Source organism: Gorilla gorilla, chromosome 7, assembly GCF_029281585.2.
Source record: "Gorilla gorilla gorilla isolate KB3781 chromosome 7, NHGRI_mGorGor1-v2.1_pri, whole genome shotgun sequence".
Lineage (NCBI taxonomy): Eukaryota > Metazoa > Chordata > Mammalia > Primates > Hominidae > Gorilla > Gorilla gorilla.
The window spans coordinates 96,866,300-96,887,395 of record NC_073231.2 but is presented as its reverse complement, the minus strand read 5'-3'; the positions used below and the strand labels follow the sequence as shown (position 1 = coordinate 96,887,395).

Here is a 21,096-nt window from a genome sequence, read left to right as displayed (position 1 = left end):
TGCAATCAATACTTCTGTTTTTTTCCCAGCTTTATTGGGTTATATTTGACCAACAGAAATTGTATATTTGAGGTGTACAGCCTAATGTTTTGATATACGTCTATATTGTGAAATGATTACCACAATCAAGTTAATTAACATTTTGATTACCTCATATAGTTACCATGTATGTGTGTGTGTGTGTGTGTGTGTGTGTGTGTGTGTCTTTGTGGTAAGAACACTAAAGATCTACCTTCTTAGTAAATTTCAAGTATATAATACAATATTGGTAACTATAGTCACTATACTGTACATTAGATCTTCAGAAATTATTCAGCCTGCCTAACTGAGACTTTGTACTCTTTGACTAAAATCTCCCCTTTCCTCACCCACCTCAATGCCTGGCAACCACCATTCTACTCTCTGCTTCTATGAATTAAACTATTTTACATTCCACATACAGGCGTGATCGTGCAGTGTTTGTCTTCCTGTGTCAGGCTTATTTCACTTAGCATAATATCTTCCAGGTTAATACATGTTACAAATGGCAAAATTCCCTTCTTTTTAAGGCTAAATAATATTTCATTATATGCATATACCACAATTTCTTTATCCGTTCATCTGTCAATGGAGATTTGGGTTGTTTCCATATCTTGGTTTTTATGAATAATGCTGCAGTGAGCTTGGGATTGTGATACTCCTGCTTTATCCTTACCCCAGCCTCCACCTTTAAAAGTATAGGGTCTATTCTGAGTCTTTCAGTGTGAAGCAGCCTGCTGTCATTGGCTTATCTCTCTGTAGGTAGTTAAGTTTCAACATCCCTTTTGCTAAGTGAGTTGCAAAGTCCATCTGCTTTCCATTGTCCAAAAATTTGAAGTCATAGTCCCTCTTTTTTTATCCTTATGGTATTATACATTTCAAAATTCATTTACTATTATTTTAGTCAGGTTTGGGAAAAAAATGGAAACGCATGCATTTATTCAATTTACTGTATTTAACCAGAATTGCTAGGATTTTTCTGATTTAGTAGGATACGTCTCCTTTGTTACATTTATATTTTATTGATTAAATCAGTGACTAAGTATGTAAATTAGAAAATATACTTGGTAGGGATAGGTAACAACTTTCTTTTTAAAAAGTCACTATAGGCTGGGCATGGTGGCTCATGCCTGATATTCCAGTGCTTTGAGAGACCAACATGGGAGGCTCGCTTGAGGCTAGGAGTTTGAGACTAGCCTGGGCAACACAGAGACCTCACCTCTACAAAAACATTTAAAAATTAGCCAGGGGTAGTAGCATGCACCTATAGTCCTAGCTACTCAGGAGATTGAGGTGGGAGGATTACCTGAGCCCAGGAGTTGGAGGTTGCAGCGAGCTATGTTAATACCACTGCATTCCAGCCTGGGTGATAGAATGAGACCCTATTTTTAAAATAAATAAATAAAAATCAGTATATACTGATTTAATATAAACTAACGTACTCTATAGTTACCAATAGATATTAAATGAATTAACTAAATTAAATATATAAAGCATATTTGTTATTTTCTTTTTCATATGTGAACAAACTTTTGACAGTAACACAATTTTAAAATCTTCAATATAGATTTGTTTCAACCTACTTCTGGAGATCTCCCTTCCACAGCTACCTTGCATTCTTTCTTGTTATGTTTTATATTCCAAATATTTGCCATGGATAATCCTTGTAGCCACATTACAAAGGGAATGATTTTATTTTTTCAATTATATATATTGAGCGTGTGTACCAGGCACTGAGCTAGGTGCTAGGGAAACAGTGGTGAACAGGAAGCATAGTCTCTGCTTTCATGAAATTTTCTAACCTAATAGGAGAGGAATGGATAGCAAAGAGACAAGCCTGAAAAAGCACAAGGCTAGAATTTCGGCTTTTATTTTTCAGCAAAGTGATGATGATAGTCAAGAATAGCATAAAGAATTTGAGAGAGAATTGACTGTACTAATAGGGTAGAAAAGGGAATGAGGAGAAAAGAACAATCAAAAAGACAGTTGTTATAAAGGTTTATATTTAATTTTTAGAATCATCTGGCAATGAATTCTAGAGAATGATCTAAATTGAGAGTTTAGATAGATATGTATGTGCCATGGTTTCTATTATTTTAAAAAGTAATTTGTACATTTAGATATTTTTCCCCAAGAAGAAAATTACTAAAGTAATGTGCAAGCCAGAGACTTACTTCTAAAGCTGGCTCTTTCAGAGACTAACTTCTAAAGCTGGCTTTTCCTTACTTAACATTCAGTGCAGGCAAGTGAATCATATTATCATATTAGCAGAGTAATTATTATTTAAAACTTTAATTCTTTAGCAAGAAAAGATGTTTTGGATTAAAATACAGTATTTAAAGATGATATCAAAATTTTATAGAAAATAAAGTTTTTGATGATTAGGGGAACACTGTATACACCTATAGGAGAGGTATTGGTTACTTTTGAGAGTTTTGGATTAATGAGAGATGCTCAGTATTATGAAGAATACACTGACTACAAAGTTCTTACAGCCTTATCCTTATTATTATGCTGATCTTGACTAATCTTATATTCTTCATAATATGTTATTTGCCCTTCACACTGTTAATTATTAGGTTAATTCATTTACTCATTTCCTACTTTGTTTTAGACTTAGCTTGCAAGGCTAAAAGCAACTGAGATAAGTTACAAAGATACACTAAGTTCAATATGATTGAAAATCAAATGTGAACAAAATCAGGAAAAATAATAAGTAGGGCAGAAAAAAACAACCTGAAGTCATGCATAATATAAGTATGCTAATATTTAGTCTAATACAGTTGATAAAATTAGGCTGAATCTTAGCTCTGAGTTTTCTAGAGTCAAAGAAAAGAAAATATGACCTGTGACAAAATACTCAAGATATTTTATTGGAAAGATCACATAGGAAATGCTTTTCCTGAAATAATGAGCTCTCTCTCCTGAGAGAGAATTCTCTCAAGGATTAAGATAAAAGAACTATTATATGTGACAAGGCTTTTATTATTTAAAAAATTTATACTTAAAAATAATTTAATTTTGATATTTTACCCCCAGAAAAAAACACAATTGCTAAAGTAATATGCAAGCTAGAGACTAGCTTCTCCATATTCTCACAGCATCCTTCTGTTTATAATAACATTGTTTAATATACCAGTGCTATAATGGTAAGGTTAAATTTTCTAGGAATTCACAATATTTACACTATTCATACTACAGCCTAGCTGGGACCATGGATAAGTTTAGAAAAGCCAGATTTGCGTTTTCCAAAGTGTATTCAATGGCACATTTATTTTATAGGTTAATAACAGGTGTTTGTGAGTAAAGAGTTCCATGTTCGTTGGGAATTGCTAGGATTAAAAAATTAAACAGAATTTAAAATAGGATATTCTTTAGCAGTTTTAGCATATACCTTTGTATATATTTAAGAGGGAGTTTTTATGTTGTATGTCCAAACATTTTTTACCCTCCAAACCATTTTGAGATCATCTAGCCTGAGTGGTGGTTTGAAGGGCATTGTTTGAAAAATAATTTCCCAGAAGAATAAATTGACTTATAAAGCCTTTAGCTAGTTCTCCATAAATGCAAAGAAGTTTCTTAACACAACTGAACAGCAGAGTTTACTATTACATTTCTGTAGGGCCCATGGTCTCTGTTGCTGGTGAAAGGCATATCCAGATACTTTGTTAATCAACATTGACTGAGGGTTGTTGTTCTTTAATAAAAGTGAACACAACTTAGTTCTAACTTTGCCCTGAAGTGGGCCAATTTAGTACCTTCAGGCAGGGCCAGATTTTTTTCATTTGTATCTAGGGACAAATGGGTGCCATAGCAGAGAGGGATAATAGTTTTAACTTGAACATATTTCAAAGTGTTAGCAGTTGCCTATTGTATCTATCTATCTATCTATCTCTCTATCTATCTATCTCAGTAAGATACTATAAAATTAAATTATTAGTTTTAAGCAATATAGCTTTTTTTTTTTTTTTTTTTTTTTTTTACAAATCTTCTAAGATTAGTTGCAAAATATATCTTGGGGAAACTCAATTTATCCATTACATGTTATAGAATAGTTAGAAATAAGTCAAATTTTAGAAGATCTCTACTAAAAATGATTGGGTTTTAGAGAAGTTGCTTTTAATCTTGCTGATATAATTAAGATTTTTTTCTTTTTGGTCTAATGAGACTTCAAGGTCTGGCAATAAAATTTTAAGAATCCAGAGGCCAGATTTTAGATGAGAGAACAGTACTAAGTCAACTTCTTTTCCAAAACATCGGTTTGGGATTCATTTGAATAAATTATAAGAAAATTATTCTAATAATAGATGCTTTTTGTTATTAGTTTGCTCCGTTTAAGTGAGTACTTGCAGATAACAACAAAACCAGATGTGGTAGGTTGCTGGCAATGTGATACATTAATTACAGAATAAAGTCCCTACTGTTTGTCAGTTATCATTGATTTTATCATGCATAATTTGTGCTAAAATGAAGAACACTATATAATGATAACATTGGACTAAACAATCTCCTTAGGCATCATCTAAAATACTGAAATTCCTGTGTTAGTCTGTTAGCCTTAAGTCTTGGATTTTGAGTTACTCTTGACTCAAAGGTTTCATAATTACCTTCTCAAACGAGTTTGCTTCTTTTAACTATGAAAAACTTCAATTTTTTATTTATAAATAACATTTGAAATGACATTACAAGTTCAGTAACTATCCTAAGCCTGTAACAGAAACATAAAAAAGCACTTAATAATAGTTCTATATTCTTCCACTGCTTAATGTTCTGTACCAATTTCTGTAGAAATCTATATTAATATCTGTTTAGCACATTAACTCAAGAATTTTTACTTTAAGAGCAGTTTTAAAATAAATTAACTTGTTACAAATTGATATTATAAGTAATTCTCTCATTATAATTAATGAGAGAAATATTCACTCGCTTGAAAAATAAGTGCCCTTGGTTTGACATTTGCAGATGTTTAAAAATAATCATTTTGTAAAGAGAGTGAACATTCATGTAAAGTTTTATTTCTCTTTTATTTATCTTGGGACTATATGTTCCTGTTGTGACTAAGCGAGATCATAACAAGGTTAACTAAATTTCATGAGATTTGAAATAAAAATGAAGAGAAAGGAGTTTAGGAAACCCAATTTATATTTTCTTTTCCTAACTCTAATCATAAAAGAAAAAAGTATGCATCAGATATTTTCTAAAAGGTATCTTCTATTGTGTGGAAAACGTTTGAATATCCGTAAGTTTTTGAAACCCCTGTATCTAGAATTTGAGCCTTCTGAAAAGAAAAATTGGTGGCCTAGATTTCCAAATGAAACAATTTTAATAAAAATATGTTGTTTTGATGATAAACTGCCAAAGTACTTAAAGAAATTTTCCCAAAACTATCAAGGAAATATACCCTTTATAAGGAGGTATATAGAAAAGCAAACAAGATAGAAGAAGATTGTTAGAAAGTCATTTAACAAAATATATTTCATGGGATAAAGATTTACTTTAAATTTATATTGCATATTCCTTCAAAGACTATCTACAACCAGTAAGTCATTTCAAGTATCTGAATAACATTCATGTGAGGAAGGTAGCACATTTATTACTTAGATTTACAGGGAAGAAAATTGTACTAAGCAGTGAGTTTTTGTTATATTGTATAAGCAATGACAGAACAGGAAACAGTTCCCGACTTTTTAGTTTATGTACTTGGTGACTTTCTCACATAAGTAGAATAAATACTTTAATTTTAGTAATGAATCTAAATATTCAAGTATTTAAAAGGCCAGCCCTCAAGACTTAAAAGAAAAATAACTTTGATGGTATATGAAATATGATTGTATTCGTTGGAAGTGAACTGAGACTTACTGAACAAGATGACCTCAATTATGGTATTACATTCAGTATTCATGTAAAGCAAACCTAGATTGCGTCAGAGCATTGGAAAAGTCATGGGAACTATTTCAGAGGAGGATCCCAAACTGTATTTTAAGAGAGGGAGAGAAGTGTTGGAGGGAAAAGCTCATGTAACCGTGAGAAGGTGATTGCTTCTGTTGTGATCCCTGATGACATTTAAAGTAAAAGAAATGTCTTATCAGATTGGATAGTTTTCAGTTGTTTTCTTTTCAATTCCTCTCTTTATTTATTTTACAGTGGATGGAACTGAGGTTCAACACTCTGGCAAAATGCCCACACTGCAAAAAAATGTAAGTTCCCTACCATTGGAAATATTATTGAGAAATACTTGAGACAAATTTGAAGAGTTCAGAATTTTCACTTAAGTAGATTTTGATTTTAAAACATGCTGTGGAGTGAATGCATGCCAATATATTTATGCTTTTTAAGACTAAAAACATATCCTAAAACAAATATATCCCATTTTGAAATTAAAATGATTAGGCTTGATTATCATAATCTCAAGGGAAATCAATTTCTATTATAAGAAAGTGAAATTGCTAAAATTATCAGTAACCTGGTTAGGATATTATAATCTGTTACAAATAATCTAAAATTTACATTTATAAAATGGGCTGTAATCTAGGAGAAAACTCAAATTGTTCTGGACTTCATAATTAGGTGATTGTTGGCCTTTTTCATCTCCTGCCTAATAAGATTATTACTGATGGCAACGTTTATATAATTATTTGTTTATCTTAACTATTTAGCCTATTTCTCTCTATTCCTAAATGATGCACCTAATGAAAATAATATGACAATATAAAATGAAAAATAATAGAAGATATTTTGATTAAAGACATTTTATGGCATCTGTGTTGGGGGTCCCAAGACTACACCAAGGTTCCTTGGTTTTCTACAGGGACTCATAGAAATTAATATATAGTTGTACTCACAGGTATGATTTATTATAGCAAAAGTATGCAAAGCAGAATCAGCAAAAGGAAAAGGCAGATGGAGCAAAGTCTGGAGGAAACTAGGGACAAGATTCCAAGGGGCCCCTCCCAGTGAAGTACCCCAGCAGTGAATTATTACCATGCATGTACCATGTTGTCTACCAGGAGGCTCATTAGAGACTTGGTACCCAAGGTTTCTACTGGAGCTGGTTACAGAGGCACATCCTACCTAGCACATACCAAAATTCCAAATTCCTGTTTGAATGGAATTTATGTTTAGCATAAACCATACTGTTTACACAAACAATTTATACATAATAAGCCACTCTTACCAGTTAGGGAATGATGGGAATTCTCCCCAAATCTAAATTTCTAGATGCCAGCTAAGGGCCAACCTTACAAGCAGGGCTTTCTAAGGATAGCAGTCTCAGGCCTGCTGTGTTAACTCTTTTCTGCACTGCATCTATTTTGATAATAAAATTATAATTTAAAAAATTATTGTTATCCTCTTATGTATGTGAATTATAACTGAAGCAAAGTAAATTAAACTGGGATGCTTAGACAATCCAATTTTTATTGAAAATAAGAGGTTTGAAATAATATTCATATTTTAATTTGTGTGATCCTTAGTATGATATAAATAAATACCTTATCTACATTGAGAGTTGAGAAATCCCAAGAATGGTTTATAGGAGAAAGTAATTAAAAAGTATTTGGAAGTAGAATATGTGTAGCAAAATATCTCCGTCTCTGCTAGATCTGATTTCAACTAAATATAGCTCTGTAAGAATAACTTTACAGCATATCTTAGCTTATAAAAAAGTTTCTTTTTTATTTGTGAAATTAATCATTCTAATTCCTTACTGAATCCAATAGAAGTCTGTACATGGAGAAGCAAAGTGGATAAACCCTTAATACGTGCACAAAATAATATATATGTACTTGAGGAACACACCTATACTCCCCCCTCCAAAGTATGTGAATATGCATATGGATGATACATATTTCTGGGTATTATGTGTATTTTCATGAAAATGTACAAAATTAAATTGCAAATATATTCACCAAGAACATTAAAATGGAAATAACGATCTTATAGAAAAGAAAAGGCAGAGACTTCTTCTTTTTTTTTTTTTTTTGAGACAGAGTCTCACTCTGTTGCCCAGGCTGGAATGCACTGGCACGATCTCAGCTTACTGCAACCTCCACCTCCGGGGTTCAAGCAATTCTCCTGCCTCAGCCTCCCAAGTAGCTGGGACTATAGGCACACGCCACCACGCCTGGCTAATTTTTGTATTTTTAGTAGAGGTGGGGTTTCACCATTTTGGCCAGGCTGGTCTCGAACTCCTGACCTCAGGTGATTCACCTGTCTCAGCCTCCCAAAGTGCTGAGAATACAGGCATGAGCCACCGCATCTGGCCTGACAGAGACCTCTGTGGTTAGCAGAGTGTGTGCTAAGCAGAGTGATAGTTGCTTTATATATACATATATACTAGCTGTAATCTTTACAGCAATCCTGTAATACAGGGATTATTTTTGTAATTTTACAAATCAGCAACTGTTAAGAGAGGTTAAGGATTTTGCTCAAGGGACTTGCTTGGTTAATTATTTTCGTACAATGGCAATATTTTTACTACTAATAAAGAAGTATTGAATGTCTGAATACTCTGTGATTTGTTAAAATATCACAAGACAGTGTATTAATATGAAGAAGAATTTTTATCAGCTACTTAGGGAATATCTTACATAGAAATTCACATGGAATAAATTGGCTTAAACATTATTCTAAGAGGAAGGTTTGTAGAATCGGAGTCACATGCTAAACATGGGAGGACTCAGAGCATTCATTACTTATTTGAGTGCAAATACTGTTACCACATGAACACTCCTAGCTGGTATCTAGATTTATTTTCTTTTTGAATGTTTTCCTTCAGAGCAAAATGATGGGTCATCTGTTGGAGTAAGATTCTGAGACAGAATTTTTTTCCTTTAAACACAGATATCCTAAAATTAGTTTTAAGTTACAGAAGTTGGTAAATTTATTACTGTGAAACAAGTGTGTTATGTGCTTTTATCTCACAAAATGTATGGGGAAAGCTTCCCCTAGAGCTCCAAAGACTGAGGGGCATTTTCTCATATTGCTGTTTCTTACTCGAATGGTAGCTGGTACTATGGTAGCTAAAGGTGATGTTGTTCTTTTAATTAGGTGGCTTGTGGCCACTGCCAGACTGAAGGTGTAGTTGTAGCATTCTGAAATACAGTTTGGACTATGTTTCCATGCAAATGTTATAATGGACCTATGACTAGTAGAGACATTGATTTAATCCATGACAATTATCATTGAATATCATTTCTTTTACATCACTAATGTACTCTTTTGAATCACCTCCTGCCATTTTAAACAATAGTGGACTTATTCTCAAGTGTTATCCTTTTATTTTGCCATCTAGTGTTATATTTTATAATTATTCATTAATTCAACAAACAATTCTGTGCTAAGTACTGGTTGCTTGAAATAAAAGATATAATCTTGCCTTCAAGGAATTTAGTCTTGTGGGCATAGTGGGGAGAATAGTTAATTACTATAAAGTTTTAAGTGCTTTGAAAGAGGTATAACCGGAATGCTCTGCTTTGAAGAGTCCCTAATCCAGATTAGAGGGAAAGGGATCATGAGTGAAGGTTTTCAGGAGGGAGTGATATATGAACTAAGTTATAAAAGATGAGTGAGAGTTGTGTGAAAAAGAGGGTGCACTGTAGAAGGAGCTACCTGTGCAAAGGTACAAAGGAGTCAGAGTATAGATGTACTAGTAAGGAAATGGAATGGATAGGACTGAATGTGAAGGAATGAGAGAGAGAGAGATTGGGATCAAGAATGACCCTATTTCTGAGAGGCTGTAGAACCATTCACTGAGACAGGACATGCAGGATCTAGAAGAAATGTGTCTGGCAGAAGAAGATAAATTCATTTTCAACATATTAGATATAGAATAGTAGGTTTGCTAGAATGGTTAATCATCATTCCATCTATCTGCTTTTCAAAGCAGCAATCTTGGATCAATATAGCCATGGCTTCTCCCTTCCTTCACCAAGATAACTGAGAGTTGAAAAAATTCTGTATTCAGTTCTTTGCAAATGTATAGATTTGTAATTTATCTAAATTGATCTATATTCCTAAGTGTCCTTGATTGACTTCCCATTTCCCAAAACAGCTATCTCCAGATATCCACTATTCCTCCTAAACCCCCACCTCAGTACCCCCAACTCTCCAGGTCTCATCCAATGAATTGCCTCCTATCTCTGAAATAATTGAGGCTATCTGTGAATTCTCTCATTTTTGTATTTCATACTCGTAAACCTGTCTTTATCCATGCTCACTTCATTTCCTCTTCTCAGAGGGATGCATGTCTCTTCTTTCCAAGGCTTATACCTTCATTTGATTATTGCACCCCATTCTCTCTGGAATAAGGCACAATTAGCTATCCATCCCCAGTGGGCCACTGAATTTGCTCTAATGAAATTCACATCCCAATAATAAATCCAATATTGTGATTCTCATCCTGCTTGTTTTCTCTGTAGCATTTGATACTATTGATCATCCTGGGTGTGCTGATTAATTTTAGGTGTCAACTTGACTGGATTAAGGAATGTCTAAAGAAATGGTAAAGCATTACTTCTGGATATGTCTGAGAGGGTGTTTCTAGAGGAGACAGTGGACTGAATGGAGAAGATCTGCCCTCAATGTGAGTGGACACCATCCAATTGGCTGGGGGCCCAATAGAAAAAAAAAAGCAGTGGAAAGGCAATTTTCACTCTTCTGGAACTTGGACACTCTTTTCCTGCCCTTGAACATCAGAACTCCAGGCCTTCTGGCCTTTGGACTCTGGGACATACACCAGTGGTCCCTCAGCTCCTCAGACCTTCCTCCTCAGACTGAGAATTACACCATTGGCTTCCCTGATTTTGAGGCTTTTGGACTTAGACTGAGCCACACTGCCAACAGTCCAGGGTCTCCAGCTTACAGATCCCCTGTTGCAAGACTTCTCAGCCTCTATAATCACAGTAGCCAATTTCCTTGATAAATTGCCTCTTACCTATTTCATCTATCTATCTATCTATCTATCTATCTATCTATCTATCTATCTATCTATCTATCTAGCTATCATCTATCTCCTATTGGTTCTGGCTTTCTGGAGAACCCTGACTAATACAATGGTTTCTTTTCCTTAAAGTTTGTTTTCTTGGTTTCGAGATACTGCTTTCTCCTGGGTTTCTCCTACTTCTCAGAACTCTTCTTCGTTGGCTTTATTTTCTCTTCCAAGTTGTTAAATTTTGCTATTTTCCAGAGTTGGAACTTGAACACACTTTATCCGGGTTTTCTCTTATGTTCCTATGTCATTTAGATGCCATTAAATGACCCCAGATATTTCTTTGGAGCTTCAGATTTAAATATACTATCTCTATTCACTATCTAGCCTAGAATTATTTCAACTTGATATCTCATGGTCATTTCAAGCACAACCTGACCCAACATTCCCACCTTACTCTGCAAGCCAATCTCCCATGTGTATTGATAAATATATTATGTTTTTCTTTTTCACCCCCTACATTATTTCTAGAAAAAGAATATATTATTTTAATGAATGTTATCCTGTCTGTCCAACTGACCAAGAAATATTAGTGTATTTTTATCATTCTCCATATTTAAATGGTAATATCCTATCAATTATGTCTCTTGACGTTTTAATTCTGTCCTCTTATTCTCATGATTTCTACTTCAGTTCATGTATTCAGCATCTCTCACCAGGACTATTGCATTGGTTTTCTAATTTATCTCTTGACCTCCAATACTGCAATTATCTATTCATTTACTAGAGTAGTAGTTCCTAAATGCATACGTCATTTTAGATTCTCTGGCATCAAATCTTTTAATGGCTCCCAATTTCTTAGCCATGGCATACAGTTGTGCAAGTTGTATGCTGCACAACCCGAAGAGGTACAATTTCCATTGTTATTTTAGGTTTGTATATTTAGTTTCATATAAATTATTCTGAGGACTTCTTTTACTTATTGGCATAAATGTACCATATGGTTTACTATCAGCCCATTGCCTAAAATCCAAAATCAAACTCCAAACTTCTTTTAGTCTTTGCCTAACTTTTCTAGGGATATCTTTGTTTTCTTCTGTCTCTACACACACAACCTAGTTATTTCCTAGCCCCAACAAAATGCACTTCTACTTCCACAAACATGTTATGCAGTTTCTTTCTTCTGTTCCTGAGTCTTATCCTGCTAGACCTAGAATGGCCTGGCTACTCCTTTCCTTGCCCTTGTCTACCTAGAAAACACCTATTTAACCTAAAAAATTAGCTGAAACATCCCTTGCTTCTACTCTTCATCTGTAGAAACATTCTGTGGCAGAAAGGTTATTCTGCTGCTTATTCCTTGAACAAATTTTCTTTTCACACCTGAACAATTCTAATGTAATCAGCTGAAATGACTTACTCCCCCATCTATTCACATTTTAAGCTATCCTTAAGTCTTGTGTAATAAAGCCATCCCTGGCTGCCTTGTCTGAAAATTGTAATGTAAAGAACATTGTTTGCCACCTTTTCCCCTTATAAATTCCTGTAGCACTAGCTACACTAGCATTTTCCAGGTGTTCTTCATAATCCTAGTGTTTCATAAGGTGTTTTTGTGAAGCGAAAGATTAATAATTTGAAGAGTGAATAGTTAGATGTTTGAGAGCATTGAATGGTCTTTTCAGCTTGGAGATTCACTGTCCACATTTTTGTATATGCCCTTGACTTTCACATGCAGTAATATAAAAAACCAATTAACTGTAAAAATCATCCTTTTAAATGCATAGCTCAGCTCATATGACAGTTAAGAAAATCCCCAGGGACCAAAAATGAAGATTAAGTGACAAGCAGGACTATCCTGAAGGTATGTGCCAACACTAGGGATCTACAGCCTTGGAAGAACGAGAGAGAAGGCGTTGGCCTTACACAAGGTAGCGGGGTTAGAATACTGCCTCCTCCCAATAAAGTACTTAAAGTACTCTTCCCCTGGAAAAGAGTGAGTTAGGAAAAAGAAATCAACCAGAAAAGGAAGATTGCAGAGGAGAAAATTTATAAGAACAGTGAATTTAGGTTTATATTTTTATATCACTTATGCGATCTAGGAAAACCTAGTTCCAGAAACTGACTTAAAGTTTAGGGTTAGTATCAGTCTAGGAAGCCTGAGAAAAGCAAATGAAAGTTCTGTATATAGGAAAGCACCCCCAAACTATGCATGCCAAAATTTTTTTATATTGAGATCTGCCAAAATAAGTTTTCAACAAAAGTTACTAGTCATAGGAGAAAACAAGATTCCAGAAGCATAATCAACATTGACAACAAACAGCATAATTAGACCTCTAAAAACTTCAGATTTATAATTATTAAATATGGAGTATGTTAAAACTATGCCTAAGATGTTTTAAAATAAAAATAAGAGAAAACATATAAGACTATTTAAAAATTACCAGGTACTCACAAAAATGTATATGTGAGTGTTTGTAGCAAATTTGACACATGCAACAGCTTGGATGAATTGAATTTATGCTGAGTAAAAAAAAAACTAGCCATACAAGGTTACCTGCAGTAAGATTTCATTTATGTAACATTTTTCAAATGACAAAGTTGTAGAAATAGGGAACAGATTAATGATGGTGTGGCAGGCACAGGGTGCAGGATGGGCAGAAAGGAGGGTGTGGTTATAAAAGGATCCTTACAGTGATAGACTGTTCTCTATTTTAGCTGTGGCAATAGATACATGAACCTAAACGTGATAAAATTGCATAAAATTAAAGACAAATCCATACTCATATACCTGAGAAATCTGAATATTGGTGGATTATATGAATGTTAATATCCTGTTTATAATATTGTATTATAATTTGCAAGATTTACTATGGGGGAAATAGGGCAAAGCGTACATGGTATTTTTCTGTGTTATTTATTACAACTGCTTGTGAATCTATAATTGTCTTAAATAGAAATTTGCAAAAAATAACCAGATAGATATAGAAAGAAACAATAGAACTTCTAGAAATTATTACAGAAATTAAAATGCACGTATGGTTTAAAGAACAGATCAGCTAAAGGTGAAGACTAAAGTTGTGAATTGGAAGATAGAGGTAAGTGAATTGCCCAGAATCTAGCATAGAGAGACAAAGATGAATGTAAGATTAAGAGAAAATATATTATTAAGATGCCAATTATATATCTGATCTGGAAGGAACAAATAAAGAATGGGATATGGCATTTTAGGAGATAATCTCAAAGAATTTTCAGATCTATGAAAGATATGAATTTTTATATTCAGAAAGAACAATGAAATCCAAGCAGGATAAGTAAATGTGTTACAGTGAAATTGTAGAAAACCTAAGAGAAATAGAAGGTAATTAAAAGCAGAGAGACAAAAGGCATATTTTCAGTAAGAAAAAGATAACAGTTCTGTCAGCAAATGTCTCAACAGCAAAAATAGAAGCCAGAAAACAAGTTTTAAAATACATCAAAAATACTAAGAGAAATTAACTGTCAAACTGGTATTATATACACCTATCTAAACCATCAAAGAATAATGAAGGTAAAATAAGTATATTTTCAAAAGCAAAACCAACAAACTTACAAACAAAACCCAGGGTATCTACCATCCTGGTACCCTTACTAAAAAAAAAAACTGCTAAATGATGAACTAGGGAATATGAACAAATATTCCAGAAGAAATTTCTGCAGTGCAGGAAGGAAAGGTAAACCAAGAAATTGTAACAATTCACCAGAAACACTGACTGTATAAAATAGCCAAAACGACAGTACCAATTATATTAATGCTAATAAATTTTGAGACACAAAAATACAATAAAACTGAAATATTGGAAAACAGTAGCATTAAGATGCTAGTGGAATGTTTGGTGTTAAAACTTTCTAAAATCTTTATATTTATCAGGAAGATGGATTTAATAATTGACTTTAGTTTTTAAAACATATGTAAGTTAAAATTTTAAGTGCAACTGCCAAATGAATGAAATAAATTGTAAAACTTTCAGAATAATAAGAGGAAAATGAAATGAAAGAGTCATGGTCAATATAAAAGAAGTCTGGAAATAAAGGTAGAAAAGCAGGAAATACAGGAATAGTAGAAAGCCAAACTAAGGTGTCAGAAATAGTCCATGTATATCATTAGACTAATCTTGCTAGTAAAACTTAACAGAAATGGTAAGACTAGATGTAAGAACAGCTATATACAATTTGAAGAAGGAACACATGAATATTAGAACATAGAATGAATGTATAAGGATAGAAAAAGATACAACCATAAATCACTAACCAGAGGAAAAGACATACCAGGCAAACACTAGCCAACATTAAAATGTAATGTTAATATCAATTAAAATAACAGAGACTGCTGTTTTCTCCTTCCTTTTATTAGTAGACCTCTGAATTTGACTAGCCACTCAGCTAGAGATGGATTTCCTAGCCTGTCTTGCAGATAGTGTGGCCATCTTTAAGTTAGGACCAATGGAATGTGAACAAAAGTGATGAGTACAGTTTTCTGATACTCTCCTTAAAGACAAAATTGCCTGTCTTCGTTTTTTCTCTCCTCTTTGAATTGAGTGGAAAAGCCAACTGGCAGGAATGTTGTTACCTGTGTAGAGTTTGGCAATACCAATCAGGGAGTACAGCTGACTACCAACCCTAGGCTGTACATTTACCTTTAAGTTTTATCTGCTAGAAAAATAAACTTATTTTTAAACTTCTGTATTCTGAATTTCTGAATGTTATGTTCCTTTCTCTCTACAACCTCACCAGCATCTGTTATTTTTTGACTTTTTAATAGTATTAATTCTGACTGGTGGGAGATGGTATCTCATTGTGGTTTTTATTTGCGTTTCTCTAATGATCAGTGATGTTGAGCTTCTTTTCATAGAATTGTTGGCCGCATGTATATCTTCTTTTGAAAAGTGTCTGTTCATGTCCTTTGCCCACTTTTTAATGGGCTGGTTTTTTTTTTTCTTGTTTAAGTTCTCATAGATGCTGGATATTAGACCTTTGTCAGATGCATAGTTTGCAAAATTTTTCTCCCATTCTGTAGGTTGTCTGTTCACCCTGTTGATAGTTTCCTTTGATGTGCAAAAGCTCTTTAGTTTAATTAGATATCATTTGTCCATTTTTGCTTTTGTTGCAGTTTCTTTTGGTGTCATCATCATGAAATCTTTACCTGTTCCTATGTCCAGAATGGCATTGCCTAGGTTGTCCTCCAGGGTTGTTATAGTTTACATTTAAGTCTTTAATCCATCTTGAGTTAATTTTTAAATTTGGTATGAGGAAGGAGTCCAGTTTCAATGTTCTGCATATGGCTAGCCAGTTATTACAGCACCATTTATTGAATAGGGAATCCTTTCCCCATTGGTTGTTTTTGTCAGGTTTGTTGAAGATCAGATAGTTGTACATTTGTAAGTGTGTGGCCTTATTTCTGGGTTCTCTATTCTGTTCAATTGATCTGTGTGTCTGTTTTTGTACCAGTAATATATATTGCATGTAGATACCACATATGTACTAAATATGTAAGAGATTTTATCATTAATAAGTGCTTGTTGGTCATTGTCTTATCGTGTAAGGAGATGGCACTTGAGTTGTGGAGTAGCAGTAGGTTATTTTTTTCAGAGAAGATTTCTCAGATGTAGTGACTATTTAATTTGAGTGATGAAAAAGAGAGCACAGGTTTTCTAAGCAGAATTTATGCACTGAAATTAATGTACTAAAGTGTATTCTCTTGGCTCACAGAAAAGCCGCTCTAATATTCACTTAGAAACTTTTGACTTATTCAATACATAATTTTAATAAGCTTAGTTGGCTTCTAATAAATGGTATATTACAAACTGCCAAATGCAGATGCACAGGCAGTGATAAGAAACAACAACCAGATGTGATGTATAAGGCAAGAAAAACCACCAGTGGATGCATAGAAATTAAAACCAAAAATAGACTAGGGCTAAATGTTACATAAAAGCAATGAATCCTACATGCCCTAGTAATTCTAGATAGCAAGCTGTACAATATAGTAATTAATGGTGGTCCCCAGGTCATCCAGATGTTTGTGTTTGGGCTCAAGTACCCAGGAAAATTTACGATGTATATTTGCAACAAACTTCATCAGTTTTTCAAAAAGATTTGGAAATTAAAGGAAATAATTTTGTATGCAAAATTAACCTATTTGGAATCACATGTTTCTAAATCATGCCTAGTAAGTGATGAATTTCTGTATTTTACTTATTCATCAGACATTTTTTGAGAGGTTATTATGTGTTAGGCATAATGTTGACACTGGCCACACAAAGGTGAATCAGATACTTCTGTGTCATTCACTAACACGATGCCTTGCATATGGTATATAGTAATAAATATATGTACGTTAAGACAGAGAAGAAAGTGCTAATTTGGCTACTAATCTCTGCTATAACTTATATCATTTTGAAAATTACCAAAATTAGAAACAGAGAGGGTTAATACTACTAGATTTGGAATTTCAATTGAGTAGCACAGTAGAGGGTTTTTAGCAGTATGTATTAAAAACAATTCAAAAAGTTTAATCCCTTTAATTTGTAATCCTAATTCTAAATTTAAAAATCTTAAGAATGATTAAAAATAAGCACAATGCTTTTAAATGATACTTTGTTGGCATTATGTATAATAATGAACATACTTTAATGTACAATAGTAGAAAATTTGTTAATTATGTTATATTCATCCATCAGAATTTTAGTTTGAGAATATTATGGGAAAAAGTTCATGCTATATATTGGTAAGGTACAAAATTGGCTACAGGAAAGTATGCAAAAATACTGAGTGACTATTTTATGATATTGGGATTATAGGTAATTTTTTCTTTCCTTTTTCTTCATTGTTTCTTTCCTTTTTATTCTACTTTCTAAATTTTTTACATAAACACATACTCTTTTAACTGTAAAAAAATCAAATGCTATTTGTAAGATAGTTGTTTTTCCATTCTGAAGTAGATTTTTTGGAAATAAACTTTTACCTTGGGAGATTAGTAGGTACTACAGTGGATTTCTGTGGATATTATCAATGACCAAGGCTTGAACTTTGTTTAAAGCCACAATAGTATCACAAATTCACCCTGAACGATTTTGTCACCCATTAAAAATGACATGTTTAATGCATGTTCTTGTCTGTAAAGTTGAAGCAATGAATAAAAAGTATATAATATTACTAAAGCCATAGATAAGAACTCACAAAAATGAAATAGAGAATTTTTATGTAAATACTTAATGTTCTCTTCTGCTTTCATGAATTTGCAGCTCCTCAGTGGGTAGTGCACTTCCACGAAGACGCTGCTGTGCATACATTACCATTGGAATGATATGTATTTTCATTGGAGTTGGGTTAACTGTGAGTGTTACACTTTGATGTTAGAGTTCTGTCCTCTCAACTTTATCAGTAGTCAATCATGAGGCCTGGGACAACCTTCAGGGATTCCTGAAGAGGCTGCATCCTTGGCATGCCAGCACTAGAAGCTTCTGAATGATTATGAGCAATCAGAAACCCAATCCATGGACCTCTTTTTGATTGAACTCGCCCATCCAAGTGAAATGGTGTCTTTTTACCTCCAAAAGTCCTTACTGTTGGGGATTTTATCATCTATTTAGCAAAAGCCCATTTTAAAAAAAATCAGTGCCAGAACTAATTTTTATGGCTATGGGGTCTCTTATTATTCAAAGCAATATTCATTCAGCTACAGAGATCTAAAAAAACCACTCTTCTCTTTATCCAAATCAAGCAGAGATTTATTACCAATATGAGGATGGCTTGTTTTTAGAGGAGACTGGAGCTAAGCAGTTAGCATGGGGATTATGCCAGAAGAGGAAGATAATCTCTTTTGCTGCCATTTCCATGCTCCTTTGTTTGTCAGTACAACTAGTCCGTTATTATGAGCAATGTCCTATTGTGTCCCATGATAGTAAGAAGTTACATGGATTAAATTCCTTGTAGAGATAATATAGTTTAGTGTGCTTTTTTGTTTACTTCATAACATTTATAGTTACTACAAGTAGCAGTATGGTCTATCAGTTGCAGTCAACAGATACACCTACTCTTATAAGGACTTTGTGTATTCAGTCTGGGGGTATATTTCATAAAAATCACATGTAAGCTGATACAAGTTCTCTAAGCAGATATTTTCTTAAAGTTTCTAATATTTTGTTTTGATATTGCTTTTTACTTTAGGTTGGCACCCCAGATTTTGCAAGGCGATTTCGAGCAACCTATGTTTCTTGGGCAATTGCTTATCTCCTAGGATTGATCTGCCTTATCCGAGCTTGTTATTGGGGAGCCATAAGAGTCAGTTATCCAGAACACAGTTTTGCATAAGCTTGTTTATGATTCAGTAATGCAGGTGAGAGTGTCTAGCAGTTCTTGGTAACCTACTCTGGACATCTTTAAATTATTTATCCTAATGGATTCCATTCTGGTTTATGTATAATCGTTTCAAGACTTTGGGAGTCTTTTATGAACAAATGCTCATTGCACTATATTATATGCAAATTGTTTTGTTGCTAGGTTTTCAAAATTTGAATAATAAAGCCTTTTCATGTTCTTTTACATCTCTTATAGATATTTTTGGATTTGTTACCAAACATTACATTTACTCTCACCCTTTTATTATTTTTAAATAAGTTATTTCATTACTTGCTGATACATGAGTATTCCTAAGTGTTTATAAATATTTCTACAATAGTTTCACATTTATATTTACATTTTAATTAAACAGTATCAAAATTGCTTGCTTAAAACATAAGCAATATGCATTTTGCTTGAACTGCTTACTGTAACTTTAACCTAAGATTATAGTGACCTTATTCAGGAAAAAAAAAAAAAATTTAGTGTACCTTCAAAGACTTGACATTCTTGTCAGAGGAAAAAAAATTTCTAGATACTGTATGCTTGTTTTTTGTTGTTTGTAGAAAGATAAAATATTTTGGTAGTAATTTAAAATACAAGAACGAATATTTATTTGTCCACAGTTGGAGATGTTGGATAAATGTCTTTTCTCAAAGATCACAGGACTTTTGTCTTTCATTTTTGTCTTTTTATTTACCATTTATAAAAGATCTGGTCTGGATTATGGAATTTAATGTTTATCAGCTCTATGTATTCCTTTATAGAGGCTGGAGGAAGTATTTCACATAACATGTTTTATAATACTTAACCATTTATCCAAAGATATATTTACATTGGGTTGTGCCCCTTTCCCTTAGATCATGGTAAATTTTTCTTATTGAGGTAATTATGTACTACTTATATTTGAAGGAAACTTATGACATTTTACAGTAGCTAAAATGTTGAGATTAGAGGTACTTTTACTATTCTTCTCAAAGGTAACTGATCAGATAATTACCCAAATTATTCAAGAAAATAGATCAGAGATAAAGAACATAATTTTCTAAGAATTCATTGAAATTTATGGAATCAGCTCTCACACTGCCCATCTTTGCAGTTTTGAAAAAGAAGTTGCTTAATCACAAATGTTCTACAGTCTTTAAATGTAGTAGAATTAGACAGTGAGATCATCTGAGTAAATTGATTGGTGATTCCAGAGATAAGACTAATATTTTAAATTATTTATGATACTGATTAGTATAAAAACATACTCATCACAGAATTTGAAGCAAAATACATGTACACTTCAAAGAGTAAATGACAAATGTATAAATGCTGTAGCTCAGGATTATATGTACCTTTAAAAATACACTAATAAAGATTATTGTTCAAAAATTACCTTGTTTTATTCCATTAAAAATAATGTCACTTCCAGAGTTGCCTTGAAATCTTGCTGTAAAGTTTTCATGTTTAGGAATGTACCTGTTTCTTTATATAATATTCATTTATGTTTTTTATACTATTTTCAAATGGTTTTATCTTTAAAATATAGTTTTTAAATCCATTTGTAATACACTTGATGTTAGGTATAAAATAATCTTACTTCTTTTCCTAATGGTTAACTAGTTGTAACAGCATTGTATACTGAATAATCCATTCTTTCCCTCATTGATTGGAAAGCTCACATTAAATTATATGCTATGTCATATTCCTTCTGGAATAATAACTTTATGAGAGCAAGAACCCTGGTAGTCTTGTTCACAGCTTTATCCCCACTTAGAACAGTTCTTGGTGTA

At 33.1% G+C, this 21,096-nt stretch overlaps 1 protein-coding gene across 1 annotated transcript in view; it reads left to right on the top strand.

Annotated features, from left to right (window-relative positions):
• The window catches only part of PIP4P2 (phosphatidylinositol-4,5-bisphosphate 4-phosphatase 2), a 46,729-nt gene extending 26,034 nt beyond the window's left edge, over positions 1-20,695 (top strand). The window contains exons 5-7 of the mRNA XM_004047265.5: positions 6,163-6,215; positions 18,223-18,313; positions 19,148-20,695. Of these exons, the coding sequence (XP_004047313.4) occupies positions 6,163-6,215; positions 18,223-18,313; positions 19,148-19,291 (288 nt within the window). The 3' untranslated portion in view covers positions 19,292-20,695. The remainder of the gene's footprint in view (positions 1-6,162; positions 6,216-18,222; positions 18,314-19,147) is intronic.
• The last annotated feature ends 401 nt before the right edge of the window (positions 20,696-21,096 follow it).